Source organism: Stegodyphus dumicola, chromosome 6 (assembly GCF_044657685.1).
Source record: "Stegodyphus dumicola isolate Sdum_Otavi_A_Nest chromosome 6, ASM4465768v1".
Classification (NCBI taxonomy): Eukaryota; Metazoa; Arthropoda; class Arachnida; order Araneae; family Eresidae; genus Stegodyphus; species Stegodyphus dumicola.
The window spans coordinates 78,499,741-78,519,143 of NC_140773.1; the positions used below are offsets into that span (position 1 = coordinate 78,499,741).

Sequence of the window (19,403 nt, forward strand, 5' to 3'; positions counted from 1 at the left end):
TTTTATTATTAATTTGAAATTTTACTTCTGTTACCTTGCTACTGCTTATTTATACTTTCAAACACTGCTAGTTCATTTTTTTAAAAAATAGTGCTGTCATGTATGTTGTTTGTTAGATTATTATTTCATTTTAGATATGAATATGCAAAGTTTTTTTTTTTGGTTATTAGATTTAGGTATATTTTTGTATGAAATATTTTTGATCACATTTATTAACTACTTTATACAGTGTTTCATACTTTATACAGTGTTTATACTCACTTCATAATTACTTTCATTTACATATCTTGGAGATATAGAAGTTAATGGTTATATTTTTTACTATAAAACACGAATAATTTTATACTTGAGTTCAGGTAAAATACTGATTATGTTACCTTAAGAACCGCTTCCTAATTTATCAAGACAGGCGCAATTTTTAATGTCTCTGGGATTTAACAGAAAAAATGTCATAATGCTGTTTTCAAAAACGCTCTTTTTTTTTTTCTACCCACATATATATCCTTACTTTTATTTATGTCTCATTGAGTTTTATTTACTTAAAACCTACTATTAGTGTTATATATCTTTATATATATAAGCGGCTAATGTGTGTGTCGCCAATAATTTATTGTTGCCACTCGGAAAAATGAGCGCGGAAATTAACGTTTCCGCAGTTTTTAATTAATATCTCGGCCGATTAAATTCGTACGAAGATGAGAATGGTATCGATGGATTCGGAGAATTTTTTGGGATCCGAGGATGCGCGTATCGAATTTTAACTCGGCGCCGTTCCGTAGATATTCGAGAGAAAAATTATTTGGCACCTAGACAAATCCCTCTAATAGGAAAAACCCAAGAAAGAAGGTGGAGAATGTCTAGAAAACGCAGGAGAAAATTAGTTTTTAATTAATATCTCGGCTAATTAAAGTCTCAAGAACACGCGAATGGTCAAAATGGCGTGCCACGGACCTGCGGAATCCAAAGGTGTGCTTTGCTAAGCCTGGGAGCCAGCTGTTTCGGAGGAGATAATGTTACTTCACCCCATATATATATATATATATATATATATATGCGGCTTAAGTGTCTGTTTGTCCCCGATAGTTTATTGGTTGCTTGCGTAATTGTACTAGCCAATGGAGTGAAGTTGCCACGGCACAGGGTTGCCGTTTCATTTGAGACGTAGACAGTTTCCTGTAAAACTTGCCTTTGCTATGACCATCAATAAGTCTCAGGTCCAAACGCTTAAGCCTGTTGGCATTTTTTACGTGAGCCTGCATTTGGACACAGTCAACTTTATGTTGCCTGCTCAAAAGTTCGTAAAAGAACGGACGTAAAATTAAAAATAATGGATGGTCCTTTGCAAGGCAAGGTTAAAAATGATGGAAGATCTAAACAAGAAATGTTGTGTACAAAGAGATCTTTGACATGTGAATTAGCATTTCATTATTTAAATCACCTTTGTTGATTGAGCTAGCGGTGGCTCTTAAGAAATGTACCGTCAGTGGTTTCCTTTATTGCACTTTACTTTAAGCTATTAAGCAAGTAGAAGGGGGAAACCCCGTGGGGCAGTAAGCAAAGGGGCGTCCTCGCCGTCTGCCCTGGGTAATTCAGCTTAAATTAGCAGACACCTTTGCACAAATCATTTTAATTACAATTTATAATATCTAGAACAGCGGTCATTTCGTATGACCACCGGCTTTCTAATTTATAATAACCACTTTCATAATTACTCTCACTTACATACTAAAGAATTAAGGGAAAAAATGATGAAATATTAAATAATTGTAACTTGGAACTTAAGTTATTTAAAAAATATAGTTTAATGTACTGAAAATAATTATTAATTACGCATAATTATTCTAAAGAGAAAAAATTGTATTATCTTCTGGTTTTCAGGAAATGATAAAATATTTAAATTTTAAAAAAATACAAGGAATACAAAATTTTAAAAAAGAAGAAAAATACATGAATGATTAAGCTTATTTTTCTGCATAAAACAATATGTAACACAAGGACATAATTACGAAGTTTTCATGACTGTTGCAAAAAGGACGAATTCTGCGAACATTTAGGCGTCGTTAAGACGTTGTGATACGATGCTTTGACAACCGAAATATAAACTAAGAGAGACGCAATAACGACGTCTGCGCGACCAAAACCTCATCTGCAAAGACGTAGCAACGGTTACAAAACAGTGGAGTTTCGCAGACATCTGGGCGACCTAAAGACGACATATTACAACGTTTTTGCAACGACATCCGCTACGAGTTTGCAACGTCGTTACGCCGTTGGCGTGCTACTTGGGATGGTAACGGTTCAGGTATTAAAACTTCCAAGGATTTCGAACTGTACCTTGGGGCAAGATCGTTGTCTGTAATTCTAAATAAGAGCAACTCCAAGGTCGAAAATCATTGATGAAAAAGTTGTAATATCTACTTGTTTATCTTCTGGTGTGACAGCTGAAGTACGTGTATGAATGACACAGGGAACGGGTAAAAGGACTCTTTATTAAAACTTTTTAAAATTCACAATGCGTCGACTTGACGCTAACAAACTACGCCTCGCTCGGGGGGTAACTCAACACACAAGGAATGAAATAAAAATTCAAAGATATTAGCAAACAGTAGAATTATTGTACAGCGTTCAGATACTCCTGTTACGTAAAACCGCGTCAAAGTCTAGTGGTCAGCACGCTCGGCGCGTATCGAGAGGTCCGTGGTTCGAGTCCCGGGAGGACATTGCTGCTTTCAAATAATCCTTTTAACTCTACAGTGGCGTCCGAGCTAAAAAAAAAGTGGTGGATGATGATTCTCCACCAGCAGAATTTGGCTATTGGGTCCCCCAATCCCCAGTCGCCCTTTAAAAGGGGGAGTATATTATCCAGCCTTCTTAGCATGCATTCGTGGTGTAATGGTCAGCACACTCGACGCGTATTCGAGTGGTCCGTGGTTCGAGTCCTGGTGAGAGCATTGTTCATCTCTCCTACTTTCAAAGTAACCTAATGCCTCTACAAAGTAATTGCCTGCGCAATGTGGAAAGAATTATGCTGGTAGAATAGGGAATTTGAAATAGTACGTAGATCTTGACATTGACTTGGCCTAGAATTTGAACTTGACTTGGTTGTACTTGTAATACGGTGAAAAGGGCAATGAAATAGAATTAAGTCACCGTGTCAAAGCTCGTAGCAGTATGAAGGCCTGAAACGTATGCAGTTAAAATAATCTTGAGTCATAAAATCACTTGAATACAAGAAGGAAAGCTTTGATAGTACTTTAAATACTGAAATAAAACAAATTAAAAAGATAGAAACAATTTTCATTCCTTAAAAGAATTACATAGTGTTACGAATTTGGTATTTAAAAAGCTAATGTTAGTTCAATTATAAATTAAATGGTTTTATTTCTCGCGCAGTGCAGCGCGTGACGAATATTAAAAGAAAGCTAAGCCGGAAAAATTAAAAATACAAGAGCGCGTGCGTTAAATAAATAAATATCTCTTTTTGATTTCGAGAAAGTACTGGAAAATTCTAGCGCGTGATTTTAAAAGCTTATAAAAGGAGGAAAACATCTCAGTTTGTAGTAGTTGCTTAGTTTGTTGTTGTTTAGAAAACTACTGTTGTTGATTATAGCGAATTCGCGGATTAGCGTTCTTTAGCTGTTTTGAATTACGTTCTATTGGACATTTGAGTAGTTAAAAGAAAACTACTGTGAGATATTGTAATACTGCATGATAATTTGAGAAAATTTAAGCATTTTTGTTGTGATAATAATAAATTTTTGTTCATCTTTCATCGGACTTGTGCATTCATTTCATAACGAACCCGTACGCACGCAACAATTTTTGGTGTCAGAAGTGGGATTTGAATGCCAATAACAAGAGCGATGGAAGAACAATTGAGACAGCTCATTAGTGCTTTTGCTGCATTCCAAGAAAAGATGGAAGCTGGCCAAGCATCATTTAAGGAAGAAATGAAATTGGGCCAGGAATCCGTTAAGGAAGAAATGAAATTGGGCCAGGAATCCGTTAAGGGCGAAATGAAAGCCGTTCAAGCTGGTCAAGAAGAAATGAAAAGAGAAATTACTTGCATAATAGAAAATAAATTTGAAGCTATGGAAGGCAGAATTGACGCAGTTGAAAATAAAGTTGGACATATTGAAGAAAGAGTTTCTTCGGTGAAAGAAGAAATAGAAGAAAGAGTTTCTTCTGTAAAAGAACAAATTGATGAGAGAGTTTCTGCAGTTGCCAAAGAAATGGATACTTTAAAGAAATTCGTAGCGTCGGCAGGGAGCAGGAGTGATGATTTTAAATTCTTACCAATGCCTGCTCGTCCACCTCTGAAGCTATCCACATATGATGGGAAGACCTCCTGGCAGGTGTATAAGACACAATTTTCTATCGTGGCGGATGCGAATGGATGGGATTCCCAAGCTAAGGCCTGTCATCTCGCCGCTTCTCTAAGAGCCGACGCAACGGATATCCTTCAGACTCTTCCCGAAAACAAAAGGTTAGATTTCGAAGCTCTGTCCGGCGCCTTGGAGTTGCGCTTTGGGGAGAAGTGTTTAAAAGACTACAGCAGGCTCCAATTAAAATCTCGTCAACAGAAGCCTACCGAAACACTTCAGGAGCTCGCCGCGGATGTTGAAAGGCTGTCCCATCTCGCCTTTTCGGAATGCCCGACAGAAACAAGGGAAATCCTGTCCTTGCAATACTTTATCGACGGCATCCGAGATACTGAAATACAGAAAGCTCTACGAATGGCGGATGTAAAAGATTTAAAAAGTGCTCTAGTGTACGCCATGAAATTTGAGGCAGCCCAGCAAGCCACTCGTCGAGACCGCTACCCAGTTAGAGCTGTGCGAGTCCATGAGCCAGTGGATCAACTGATGGCTCGTTTAGATGATTTAGCCAGACAAGTCGAAGATTTGATACGGAGTAGGAGCGAGAAGAAAGTGGCTCTAAGGTGTTGGAGATGTGGTAGTGAAGGTCACCTAAGACGGAATTGCAGAACACCCCAGGGTACGGAATATAAAGCAGATGATTTTACCAGACAAGTCAGTGGCTTGAGACGGAACAGAAGTGAAAAGAAACTAATTCTAAAGTGCTGGAACTGCGGAGTTGAAGGCCACATACGAAGAAAGAAGTGCAGACCCCGAGGTACGGAAAATAAGACCATTTCCCAGCAACAACGCAGTAAACAAATTAGTGACCATATCGAGGAACGGAGGTTGCCAGATAGTGAAAAACCTTGTTCTAAAGCTCTTAAAATTTATACAGTGAGTGGCAACAATAACGGACTGTCCATCAATGGGAATATCGATGGAGTTCCTTGCAGTATGATCATTGACACAGGAGCTAATGTTACCATCATTAGGAAAGATTTAGCTGAACAGTTTAAAGATAAACTTATTTGGACGCCATCCTGTGTTACCCTTCAGACTGCGTCTGGTGACAAGATCGACATAACTGGGAAGTTAAACGTAAACATCACGTTTGGAAGTGCCGCCTACCATCACACGGCATATGTGGCGGATATTACAGATCCATGCATACTCGGATTGGACTTTTTAAGGAAATACAATTTTTCCTTAGACTTGAAAAACAACAAACTGCTTTCAGGATCTGAAGACATGACTATCCATCCTAAGAAGGGATCCTCACCTGGAAATGCCGACGCTTTGTCCGAAAGAACCAGCTCGAGAAACAGTCGAAATCATGCTAGGGTCGAAAAGAAACACCAGACTACCAGCTATTCTCCATCTCAGATGCTCTTCGGTCGAGACCTTCGTCTGCCTTGTGACCGCCTGTTTCATCGCCGTACGGATGCGCCTTCATCGCCTGAGGAACACATCCAAGATGTCAAGGCCCGTTTTGAAGTGATGCACCGTTCCGCACGAAAGCGAGTGAACTTGGCGACGGAGAAAGTGAAGACCAGATACAACACGAGAGCTGCTGGACATAGATCCAACGAAGGAGACAAGGTGTGGTTGTGGAACCCGATTCGACGAAAAGGAGTCAGGCCTGATTTACAGTCACCTTGGGATGGTTCGCACACAATCCTAAACAGGCTAAATGACGTCATGGTTCGGATCCGTGAGTCTTCGAACTCTTACGACAGGTTAGCTCATTACTATGGCCATAGTACGTAATGTAAATAATTGTAAATAGTATCAGACCATGGTCCTTTTTGTTTATAAATGTGTATTTAGTATTTGATTTGTATTTAGTATTTGTTTTGTATTTAGTATTTGATAGCATTTGATTTGTTTTATGTATTGCATTTATTGTTCATGTTGTTTATTATAGTAATGTAATGCTTATTAATGCATTTATGCCACAGTTGTAAGTTTAGCTTCCTGTCCAGGGATTGTACTGCCCGGGACGTGCAGTCCTTGGGAAGGGGGCAGTGTTACGAATTTGGTATTTAAAAAGCTAATGTTAGTTCAATTATAAATTAAATGGTTTTATTTCTCGCGCAGTGCAGCGCGTGACGAATATTAAAAGAAAGCTAAGCCGGAAAAATTAAAAATACAAGAGCGCGTGCGTTAAATAAATAAATATCTCTTTTTGATTTCGAGAAAGTACTGGAAAATTCTAGCGCGTGATTTTAAAAGCTTATAAAAGGAGGAAAACATCTCAGTTTGTAGTAGTTGCTTAGTTTGTTGTTGTTTAGAAAACTACTGTTGTTGATTGTAGCGAATTCGCGGATTAGCGTTCTTTAGCTGTTTTGAATTACGTTCTATTGGACATTTGAGTAGTTAAAAGAAAACTACTGTGAGATATTGTAATACTGCATGATAATTTGAGAAAATTTAAGCATTTTTGTTGTGATAATAATAAATTTTTGTTCATCTTTCATCGGACTTGTGCATTCATTTCATAACGAACCCGTACGCACGCAACAATATAATAGTTGATACTGGTGTACATGTGGTCTCGCCCAGCTTTGAATAGAACAGAACCTAAAAAGAACTATTCTGCGCTGCTAAAAGTTATTTGCTTACCCGCAGTTCAACTAACTTCTTCAGTAAACTGCTTTCAGTGGGTCTAAAGACGATATTCCTAGAGTTCGAGCATTCAACAAACCAAATAACGCATTTTCAGTTTCCTAATTTAACGCAGACCCAAAACACAGATTTAAAAATCTCTATCCCATAGATTTATGAGTTGCTTTTTACATGTAATGATATTAAAAAGCATCTTCGTGATACTTCTGTTACGAAATTTATACAATTCTTTTAAGCACTGCAAAAATACCACTTCTGATACTGATAATAAAATACAAAAAAATCTGATGTAGACACTACATGACTGTACTGGTTCTTTAAAATATCTGAATTAAAATTCCATTTGGTCAGATCATTGGCTTCATGATATATTTGTACAGCTTTTTCCTCCATATCTGATCCACAAATAAAATCGTCAACATACATGAAGTTTACTAACATTTCTACAGTTCTGGGATAGATATTTTCAAATTTCTTTAAATGATGTTTAGTGAGAGCGCTCAGCAAAAATGGACTTGATTTTGCGCCAAAAATTACACGACACATCCAATAAACTTGAATTTTCTGATTGCTCAAACTCGAATTCTCATCAGTCTACAAATATCACATTGAATCCCGATCTTCAGGTGCAACAGAAATTTGGAAAAACGCCTTCTGAATATCGGATGTAAATGCAATTCGATGATGTCGAAAATTTATTAAAACTTTCAAAAGTTCAGGAAGAAGGTTAGGTCCTTGAATTAAATTATCATTTAGAGATTCACGATTTTTTTCCTTTCAAGAAGCATCATAAACAATGCGAAGTTTTGTAGAATTATGATCTTCACGGATGACAGCACGGTGAGGTATATAGTAAGTTCGTTTCCCAGATGGAGTACCAAGATTGGCCTTTTGTATGATTTCTTCCTTAAACTGATAGTCAATTACTTCTTTATATTGCTCATAAAAGTTCAAGTTTGATTTAAATTGTTCGATCAGTTTTAAAAATCGTCTTTCAGCATTCTTAAAATTGTCCTATTCTCAGCTTTCCATGGAAGTCCACCTTCGTATCTATCACTCTTTTGTGTAATCGAGTTGTTAAATATTTGTAAGGCCATTTCATTTTGTTCTTCGGCAGAAATATTTTTTTAATTCCTATAGATTCAATATCCCAAAACAATTCGACGCTTTTTAGAAGTTTCTCTTCTACACTTACGTTTAAACACGCATTATGGATTTGAAAGTCTGGATGAAGAAAATTTGCCTTGTTTACAACACCGAAACAAGGTTTTTATTGCTACAGCATTTCTGTTTATCCTTTTTATTACTATACTATATACCTTACTATTTTCCACATAATGTCCGTGCCGATTAAAACGGAAATATGACTAATCCCATCAGCACCGCCGCCAGTCTGTCAAAGTGATGCCGAATGCTTGGAGGTTGGATTTTATTTCAACATCTGGTACATCCGCATTTGATATGACAGGTACTTCGATGACTTCCAGATTTATGTATTTTTCATGGCTATTAATATTTAGGAAGAGCAAGTTCAACTTTTTCTCGACGCCAGTGCTTCCCGTTCTTTTCACGGAAAGTATGCAGATTTAGAGCAGTTTCTCCTTTCACTGGTAATTGTAATTTTCTTGATAAACCTTCTCGAATTGCAGAGATTTCGCTACCGCCATCAAGAAGACACCTCACACTTCAATTCTTATTTCTGCACTCAGCCATAGCATATACCATTTGAAACATAATATTAGATCCAGTTTTGGCAGAAGAATTTTGAACAATTTCCGCCGAGGTTTCGGTTTCCTTATTTTTTACACTGGAGACAGCTGGTGTAGGATTTACACAAACACTTCCATGATGTTTACCGCGACAATTTTTACAGGAAAACTGTTTGCTCTTACAGTTGATCTCTAAATGTTTACATCCAAAACACAGAAACACCTTCCTGCACGTTTCAAAATGTTGCGTTTCTCTTCAGAGTTCACTTTAGTACATTTATATTTCGTATGGTCTTCTTTATCACAAAATATACTTTTGTATCCAATCGTTGATAAAGCTGAAGCAGTGGAAACTTTCGGTTTATAATTAGGATAAGCTTTCGTGTGTTGTTCATATTGACGAATATAAGGTTTCTGATTCATTCCGCAGAGTTCATTAAACTTGCAGCTTCTCGACAGTTAACTTCCTTTTTTAAGAATTCTATAAGTTCCTTTATATCAGATCCTGCTTCTATTTTTCGACTTCGATTAAATTCCAAATTTAATTCCTCTGGACATTTCTGCAAAATTGCAAGACAGAGAATATTTCCATAACTTCCAGAAGTAACGTTTAACGATTCTAAACTTCAAATGTTGACTTCGCATTCATTGTACAGTTTACGCAGTGCTTTAACATTTGAAATGTTCCCCACTGGTTCAAGAGATTAATAATTTATTCATATGCGAAGTGATGATACCATCTTGCCTTCCAAAACGTTCTTTCAATATTTCTATTGCAGAATCGTAATTCTGTTCATTTAAGGCGAAACCGCAAATGACAGCTAAAACATTACCGCCAAGTAAGGATTTTAGGTACGCAATTTTTTCAGTTTTTCTCAATCCACTGATGATTGTGAATTGTATTTTCGAACTGGTTCCAAAATTCCAACCATTTACACGAATCTCCATAATAAGTTCCAGGCCCACCAGCGGCCGAGCGGTAAAGTCGCTGAACACTGGTAGTTCGGTCCGAGGTTCGAATCCCGCGAACGGGCTGGCTGCATGGGCGTTTTCGTGGTTTTCCCCATGTGTAACGTGTATACGAGCCAGTTTCCCTTAGAAAGTCCTCCACGAAGGCATCCCTCCTCTTAGGCAGATAGCCCTCGAGGCTTTGCCATAATCACACACACACACACACTCATAATAAGTTCCGATTTGCAGACTTGGTAACTTCACTGCTTTCGTTTCGTCTTGAAGTGCAACATTAGCCATTTCGTTCTGATGAACTGTTCTAGAAGATTCCGAATTCTTTTTCAGAAATCGTTGCATTCTTCCTCTCCGTACAACAGTTTTATCCTAGCATTCTTGACTTTCCATAACTTCATTTTCAATCTCCTCCGAAGTTACTTTCGTTTCGATTTCTGAATCTAAACTTTCCAGTTCATTGATTTTCTCAATCAGCTGTTAATACAAATCCTCGATTATTTCAATTTTCTCATTTTGTAGAATATTATCTGCTAAATGCGTTTTGACTTTGGTTATCTGTTTCGTGGTTAATTGCATTACAACCGATCGTTTCTTTTTCAAATTTTGAAGAACGCCCTGCATTTTCGAAATATTCAGTCTGTCAATTTTTCTGGTTTGCAATAGTCCCGGTATGGAGGAACCATAAACAAAATATACGTAAGTCTCTAATAAATCAGACTGGATCGAACTTAAAGTAATAAACAGAGAGCGTTATTTCACACAACGTTTATTGACGAATACCAAAGACACACTGACACATATACATAATTATGACATCACAGTTTCTTTTTACAAATAAACACTACCGCCATCTATTGTCGATCTGAGATACATAGTCATTAACTTATATTTAACAGTAAGTACAGAATAAAAGACACTTTTCCCAAAACGGATTGCAAAATGGATTTCGAAAGGATTCAGAAGAGACATTTTCGGGACGTCTATTCGTGTTTATGTATATATTTGGTATAACTAAAAACTAATAGCCTCAGAAAGTTGAAATTTTGTTTATAGGACTGCTATAACATGCAGTTGTGCACCTGAGGTTTTGGTTGCAATCGATGGCATGTATATATATATATATATATATATATATATATATATATATACATACCCACTGTGTAACTCGGCTAGGTGAGCTCAGTTTTTTATTCTTATATGTTGGTAAATATGCATTTTTTGGTTTAAAAATGATTGAATTATGTTGTTCTTATCTTCCAGTTAAGGTTCTTAGGGCTTTAGTTTATCTGCATGCAATAAGGTAGAATTATCAATAATTTAAAAGTTGTTTAAATGGGACTAACCCTAACGAAGCTGCCATTTATTTGCATTTGAAACAACCTAGTATAAAGATGAATTACGTCAGTTTCCTCACCAACTTCAGTGTCTTTCTGCCAATTGGGACCCAAAATAAACTTTTCGACTTGTGCACCAAAAAATCTTTCTTCCTGCCCGCTGGCCGAATTGCTTATTTTTGTGTAGAAACTCTAATTTTGATTGTATAAATTCTTTTTTTTAACTGCTTCTAAATGTATTTGGTGCTTCTAGTTTTTTGAATTTTACAATTTTTAATTTGTTTTGAGTTTTTATGTATGTTTGCATTGCCGCGAAGTAAGAATGAGCTGAATGAGAAACATACAGTGAATCACAAAAGTATTCGTATAAATTAAGAATTTGTAGAAAAAGCTCTGTAGCCCGAAACTGAATTCGAGTATAAAGCCCAATATGTTTTTATATCATCTCCATGCGATTTTGAATAACACTAAACCTTTTTTTAAATACTGATTTATTTTCTTTTTCTAAAATTAAAAAATATAAGGAAACTTAGATAAAACACGCTACAAAAGGGAAACATAGAAACATTTTCGTAAAATTTCATAAAGTTATCGTCTGCCACTTTTTTTACTTTTGCTTTTTAAAGGTGTTTAAAGATTCGTTTGGCTTTATTCTTTGCTTGCTTACGTCGTTATACTTAATATTTAAAAATGTCTCGTAGTCGTAAGTAAATAACAAATATTATTCGAAAATTAATAAATTTTCATCATAAGATTTGAAAATCGATCCAGGATATCGCTAAATTAGTAAATTTCATTAGTAACCCATTCTACGCTTCAGTATGCAATAACACACTTTAAAGAAGAAAATCGGATCGAAAATAAAGTAAGAAGTGGTCATCCAGCAAAGTTAACGTGATTAGAGAATTATAGTTAAAAAAATTGTGAAAAATCTATGTTTGAGTGCTGTGATTTCTACAGAATTTACTGAAAAGTTTTCTACTTCAATTTCACATGAAACTGTTCGACGAGTACTCAGATCAGCTTGGTTACATACGCGCTCTGCTCGAAGAAAATTCTTTCAAGTGCAAAAAATAGAAAGCTTATTCTTTCTTTCGCAAAATCAATGGTAATATTGGTAATAATCAATGGTAACAAGCCCGAAATATATTGTAACCATTTCTTATTTGAAGATGAAAGCAAATTTAACATTTTTGGTTCTAATGGGCGTATAATTGGATGGAGAAGAAAAAAAAGAAGACACGTTTTTTTCCAGTGGCTAAGCAAAGAATTACAAACAACTAAAATCTCGTAAACAGAGGTTACAAACAATAAAACTTAGAGCAAGAAGATCGAAGTCACTCCCTAAAGAGCGTTCTTGCCTCTCAGTATCTCGAATATTCTGTTAGGTCACGAAAAGCCCCACATTGAAGCAAGTAGTCTCTGTCCATTACTTCTCCAGAATCACAAAGTGGGCAAATGGGTTCGCTTGAAATGCCTATGTGTTGCAAGTGGGCGGCAAGCCAATTATGCTCTGTAAACAGACGGAAAGCCGCAACAACATTACGTCTTGGACCATCGGAATAAGAGAAAGACTTATCATTCTCCAACCTTTTCAGGCTGCATGACTCTGAACATCTCGTAAGATAGGCGAAAATAAAATGTTTTAGAAACAGTTTATTCCTCCAACAAGAAGTGGCGGATAGCTAATAATTGCTTTAGAGCTATACATACGGCTACTTCACCATCAAAAGAAATACCAATGTATCCTGTAGGGGGGGAATAAAATAAGATTCGAAAACACAACCAACCCCCAAATTTAAAAGGACAATCAAACTCAGAATCATCAATAAAAATGTGCAGCCACTGAATAGGCGGATATCTAGCCTCAATGGTCTCGAAAGCGAGATATTCCAAAACACTTGATACAACATCTTTCTTTCTACGGATGGTTTGCACTAGTGAGCCTTAGTTCAACATTAATCACATCCAAAGGGCTTCTGGTAATCAAGAGTTGTTATTGACTACGTAGTCCCTCCAGTAGCGATCCTCCATCTGCAGCAGCTTTTCATACAGAAGCAAGGCCCTCATTTTCATAATATCCCGGAAGAGTTTATTTCTTGTCAATAATAACATCGCATCGATACGTTTGGACTTCACAGCTCCTGTAATCAAGTGAAGAGCTCGGTTTTGCATCAGTAAGTTTATCAAAAAAAAGTTCGCTACTTGTGTACCAGTGACGTCGATTGTGGAGCAGTGACGAGAGTTTCGCAACAGTTCCTTAAGGTCTGGATATAAGTATTAAATGACAAGAGGGGACCCAGCGCATCCCCCCAGATACGTACATCCTGCTGGACGCTTAAGAATACTAAAGTAGCAAGAGGAGGTCTTCCAGCCGGCGGAAGTTACGTCACAGAAAAGGGGCGTGGTCTCCGCCATCTTGGAACACGTGACAACCGGAAATGACATATATGGATGGGAGGACGCAGACGAAATGACGTCATCGAAGTTTCGTTGTTATTGTGTGGCAATGACCCTATTTTTCGAAGTTTTTATTTTTTGTGGCAATATTTGTTTATGTTTATGGCAACGGTATCTTGAGCCATGTGTTTAGACATCACTTTTAATTTTTTATTTTTAATTATTTGACACGTGAGTAATTAATTTTAATTATTTACTATTTTTAATAAGTATTTTAATTATTTAGTACGGCATTATTTTAATTATTACATTTGATTAATTTTTATTAAATTTAATATTATTTTCTCTGAATTTTAAAAACAACTCCACGAGCGAGATTCGAATCCGCCATCACTTGCGTAGGAGAAAAGAGCGTTATCTCTTAGCTACCTTTCGTCTAATCAGATTTGTTATTTCACATTGTGGGTCATTGGTGTCATGAGGCTGAAAGTTTGCGCATGCGTGAACCTGCCTTGGCATGAAAACCGCGTCACACATTTGATTTTTCACGGTGGCAAACGAATGCAATCTTGATGGCCAATGAGATTCTTACTAATAATATCCTTTTTTGTAACCACGATTGTTTGTTTCTTGAAACGGACTAGGATTTCGTTTAGCTTCTAAATCATAACTTTATTCACTGCTGTTTTAAATGTAAGATTTTCCCACAAATAATTTTTTTTATTATTTTGAGGATATTTTAATTGCTTTCATTTTTTATTTAATTCTTACTGTTATTCATTTTTTATTTCATTCTTACTATTTTTTAAGTTCCTAGTTTATTAATTTTTCATTTAATATGTTTTCCTTTCCCAAACATAAATTTTATTTTTAACTTTCGCAAATTGACGTTTATTTCTACAAAAGTGAATTTGCATTTTCGTTTTACTTTTCAAAAGTTTTTTCCTTTTTTTTTTTTAAAATTTATTCCTTTTCGTATTTTTACCTTAATTTTTTTTTATAGTTAACTTTCTTGTTTGGTTTTATAAAAGTAATATTTATTTTTACGAATTTGAATTTTCCTTTTCACTTTTTACTTCCTTGTACGAAGTAAAAAGGAAGTATTGTAATCGCGAAAAGCTTCAGGCAGCATATTTCAACTAAAATATCCACTTTCACCGCTTTCGAATGCAATTTAACGATGTTTTTGCGTGATATCTGTACGTAAGGACAGAATAAAAGACTCTTTTCCTCCAAAAAAACTAAAAAACTGCTTTAAAATGAATTCTGAAGAGAATCTTTCGTGGCGTCTGTACGAACGTATGTACGTACGTGCGTGCGTACGTAGGTATCTCGCATAACTCAAAAACGAGTAGCCTCAGAACGTTAATATTTTGTATATAAGACTACTATAACATGTAGATGTTATAGTTAAGACTACTATAACATGTAGATGTTATAGTAGTCTTAACTATAACATGTACCTCGTATTTTGGTTTCAATCGGCCGCGCTAAACGTATATAAATATATTTATAAATATATCCACTCTGTTACCCGGCTCAGTGATCTCAGTTTCTTTACTCTTATATGTTTGTAAATTGTACATTTTTTGCTTTAAAAATGATTGAATTATGTTGTTTTTATCTTCCGTTTAAGGGTTTTATGCCTTTAGTAAATCTGTATATTTTTAGAATTATCAACAATTTTAAAAATTGTTTAAGTGCCGCTAAAGCCTAATTTGATGGCGGCCATTGATGTTTACATTTGGAACATTGAAATTTAGCTTCGCAACAACAAAGATAACGCCTTCATTTATTATTTAAATCATGCTTAATCCTTTCCGGAATTTTTTCGAGGAATTTTTAAATTTTGTTTGCGCATTCAATCCATTACGAACCTGTACGCACGTAACAATATACATTAATGTTCATCTATTTAAATCGTACAAGCTTTTAACAATAATATTTAAACCTGTTACAGCGGGTTTATGATTTTGAATGTTCGAAATAAACTTAAAAATTTTTAAGCTATCCTTTTTGTAATCAATGTGTGAAATAAAGGTTTTCAAAGGATTTATGTTTGCCCTTTACTACAGCTTTTTTTACCAAGCTAGCGTGCTTTCGCAATGCAACAACATCAGTATGCTTTTAAGTGAGCTCAGCTTTTCTTCTTAGTCGGTTTTGTTTCTCATTATGTTTCTCCAATTTAATGGACCAGAAGCACTTATAAATTCTTACTCTGTTGCGCGGTATGCATACCTTTGTACAAAACAAAATTGACTTTGTTAAGTTATAAACTAGTTTTTCCGAAGGAAGTGAATGATCCAAATTTGCTCCGTCATTTCTTCAAAATTAACCTATTTTACATTTTTATTATTTCAGAATTTCTTTAAACTTGACTTAAATCGTCCTGCTGGAGGGCGGACATTTATAGAGGCCATTACTTGCCTGTGTCCGGAACCTGGATCCTACAGAACCTTCGTTTCATTGAAAGCACAAATGTTAGGTGATTCACTTAACAAGTTTGGTGAACTACCCGAACCGCTATAATGGATGTAAGTAGGTGGGTCATCAGATTTAAAAATAAGCTCAAAAGAATTGGAATTCAACAAATCTTCAAATTCTAATCCAGCAGTATTTTGGTTGCTTATGACCCCACCTTCTTGAGTGAGCGTTCATGTCGCCAATAATAATTGTTTTTGAAGATACCTGAAGACTGGACAAGCCTGGCTTGCTAATAGGAGGGACGTGGAGGGCGAAGATCTTGAAAAGGGTCTCATTCTTCCATAGTTGAATCTTTACAATTTAACTTTTGCCAGCACTAGATTTAAAAAGTTTAAAATCAGAGATAAGATCTTTTCTGTCACCAATCAATACGCCGCTAGCAATTTGCCTGTGTTTTGGAAGCATTTACAGTGTATATCCTGGAAAAAAATAGACCTTCATATAGTCCTCAGTCAGGTTAGCCTCAATGCAAAAAGATTGTTATTATATCTTTGTAAAGATTACTGGACCTGGATCTTCTTGGATTGGGAAAAACCACCTGTGTTCTACTGTAGAAGTTTAAGTTTTATGGACGAAGAATAGGAAGGCTGCATGTTAAAACTGTAGATCACTAACCCCAGAGTGTTTCCAGGGTGCACCACGAGAACCTAGCTCTACGTGCGAACTCCAAAATGAGACCATAATAGCAAGAACTTGGTTGGAACAGTAAAACATGGCGGTGGAAGTGTCCTTGTACGCCGGTGCCTGCCAGCATCAGGATTAAGTAATTTAGTAATTCTTGCTGATATAATGAACTATGCTCTTTATTTACATATTTTAAAAGCTAATTTAAAATTATGCGCCTAAAATTTGGGCATTGGGAACAACTTTATTTTTTAGTAGGATAACGATCCTAAGCACACGGCCCTTAACGTTCACTTTTGATGTGTCTATAATTGTGCACCAATTCTGAAAACACCGCTTCAGTCATTAGATCAGTGGTTTCCAACCTGTGGGGCGTGACCTCCCAGGGGGGCACGAGACTGTTGCAAGGGGGGCATGCAGCTGTTTCCAAAATATCATTTTCGAATACAAACCAAAAAAGTCGAATAGGTGTCAAAAAAATGAATCAGCAGTATACGTAATCCACAATCCTCGCCGCGAATTTTTCGGGTACAAATGCTAAAACATCCCATCTGTTACAACTGGACTCTGAACTCCCAGTGCCATCTAGCGCACTTTAGAATTAGTTCCTAAGTCAAAAACTTTGAACTCGATTTGCGTAGGAGGAGACAGTCGAACTGCTACTCAGTAGGAGAATTGGAACCGCTTTGTATCTGAAAGCGCGTTTAATTATCATGGATGTTAAGTGTAAATCAATTATGACTGTATATATGTATATAATAATAATAATAATTTTATTGTAATCTCTATAGAAGGATGTGCCTTAAATTTAGTTCACAGTTTTAACGATCTTCATGTCGATGGAATACTCGCGCCCGGATTCGAAAAGGTAAGAGATATTTTTACCTTTATTCATTTGAACTTTGTTGTTTCACCATCCATACTCTCCTTGGAACGAAATATCTCGCTTTCACGTTTGGAGCCGGGCACCGGTGCGGCGTGGAATCAAAAGATAAGCACTCGCAACATCCCGGGTATTCTCGTGCTTACTCGCGCCAAACTTCAGTAAACAGAAGCATCTGATTGTTTCTGTTTTCTATGAAGAGAATTAGTTCGTTAGTAGTGCTTGCGATAACCACGTTGATATATAGAATGAAACACTTCGCTTTGGTAACTTCTAAATAAATTAACATTGAGGTAAATTTCATAACTGTTATAATAGTACCTTATTAACCAGGAAATGTTAATTTAATGTTGAGATAGTTTTTCGGCACGAGCGCGAAGTGCCAGGGTTATAAACATCCGAAACAATAAAATAACATCCTGGCCGATGTTAATATACTATTTTTTCACTACTAGCGCTTTTTTACTTTCTCGTAAATTTACCAGTAACCGTTTTAATTGAATGTAATATGAATATTGTTATTGGAAAAATTCACGTTTATGTAAGAAGAGCGCAAGTTATTTTTATGTTGTTTATATTGCAGTAATTAATTTTGACAAAAAATGTTTTTAATTCTACATTTAAAAATTATCCCAATTAAGACTGATATTTAATTTAAAAGAAAATATTGATATAATTGTATTGTATTTTAAATTAATATAAAGTCATTAATTTAAAATAATACCCCTTTTAGATGGATAAATACGTAACTGGCTTGAAAAGAAAATTAAATGAAGCAGAAGCAGAGGGCAAAAGAAAAGATGATGAAAATATCGGAAATACATCTTCGCAAAATAGTAAACCTAAATATAGAAAATATGATCCAATGTACTTATCATTAGGATTTACATATAAGGTTATTAATGGCCAAGAACGACCATTGTGTTTGCTGTGTATGAATACTTTGGCCTCAGACAGCATGAAACCGAATAAATTAAAACGACATCTTGAAAAAGTATATGCAGATCACGTTGGCAAGACGAGATTTTTTCCAAAGAAAATTAGAGAATTTAAATAAACAACAAGAAATGTTTTCAAAGACCATGTCTGTAACACAAAAAGCATTGCTTGCGTCATATAAAGTTTTTTATAGAATTGCTAAATGCAAAAAACCCCATTCAATAGGAGAAACTTTGGTGCTACTTGCAGCTATTGACATGATAGAAACGATGCTCGGTGAATCATATGCTGATCAACTTAAAATCATTCCACTTGCAGATAATACGGTGGGAAGACGAATATGCGATATATCTGAAGATCTTTGCGATCAATTAATAGAAAAAGTAAAACTATCTTCTTTCGCGTTGCAAGTAGATGAGGCTACCGATGTTCTTAAGGATGCACACTTGATAACATATGTAAGATATGTTGTGGAAACTGATGTTAGAGAAATCATGTTATTCTGTAAACCTATTGAATGCAATGCTACAGCAAGGGAAGTTTTTAAAATCATTGATAACTTTTTTAATGAAAATGGCATTCTGTGGGAGAACTGTGTTGGACTATGCACAGATGGAGCTCCATCTATGACAGGAAAAAATGCTGGTCTGCAGGCACTAGTTCGAAAGGTGGTTCCTCGTGCAGTTTGGACGCATTGCATGATTCATAGACAATCACTTGTTTCAAGAGATATGGGTGAAGATCTACTAACAGTATTTGAAGTTATTACAAGAGTTGTAAATTTTATCGAAAATAGCCATTAAGAGGAAGGCTTTTCGCAAAATTGTGTGATGACATGGGTTCAGAATATAGATCACTTCTATACTATTGTGAGGCACGTTGGCTTTCTCGTGCCAAAGTACTTCAATTTCAAAGACTCAGTATTTTAAATAAATCAATGCAAGGGGCTCAAATTCATGCTTTTACGCAGAAAGATAAGATTACTGCATTTATGAAAAAATTGGAACTGTGGATAAGTTTGAAAAATAATAACTTTGACATGTTTCCCACTTTTAAAATTACCTGTCTTGCTGATGAA

General features: G+C 35.9%; 1 protein-coding gene across 1 annotated transcript; it reads left to right on the plus strand.

Moving 5' to 3' along the window:
* The first annotated feature begins 15,923 nt into the window (after positions 1–15,923).
* On the plus strand, positions 15,924–19,128 carry LOC118185663 (zinc finger BED domain-containing protein 5-like). Its single transcript, XM_085819666.1, has 3 exons — positions 15,924–15,929; positions 18,120–18,399; positions 18,551–19,128. Exons 1-3 carry the CDS (start codon positions 15,924–15,926, stop codon positions 19,126–19,128), a joined length of 864 nt encoding a protein of 287 aa, XP_085675792.1.
* The last annotated feature ends 275 nt before the right edge of the window (positions 19,129–19,403 follow it).

Bases quoted from the DNA above. Each gene is read 5' to 3' on its own strand.
- LOC118185663 (XM_085819666.1), top strand. The intron at 18,400-18,550 runs GCAAGACGAGAT...CCCATTCAATAG, and splicing joins AGTATATGCAGATCACGTTG to GAGAAACTTTGGTGCTACTT.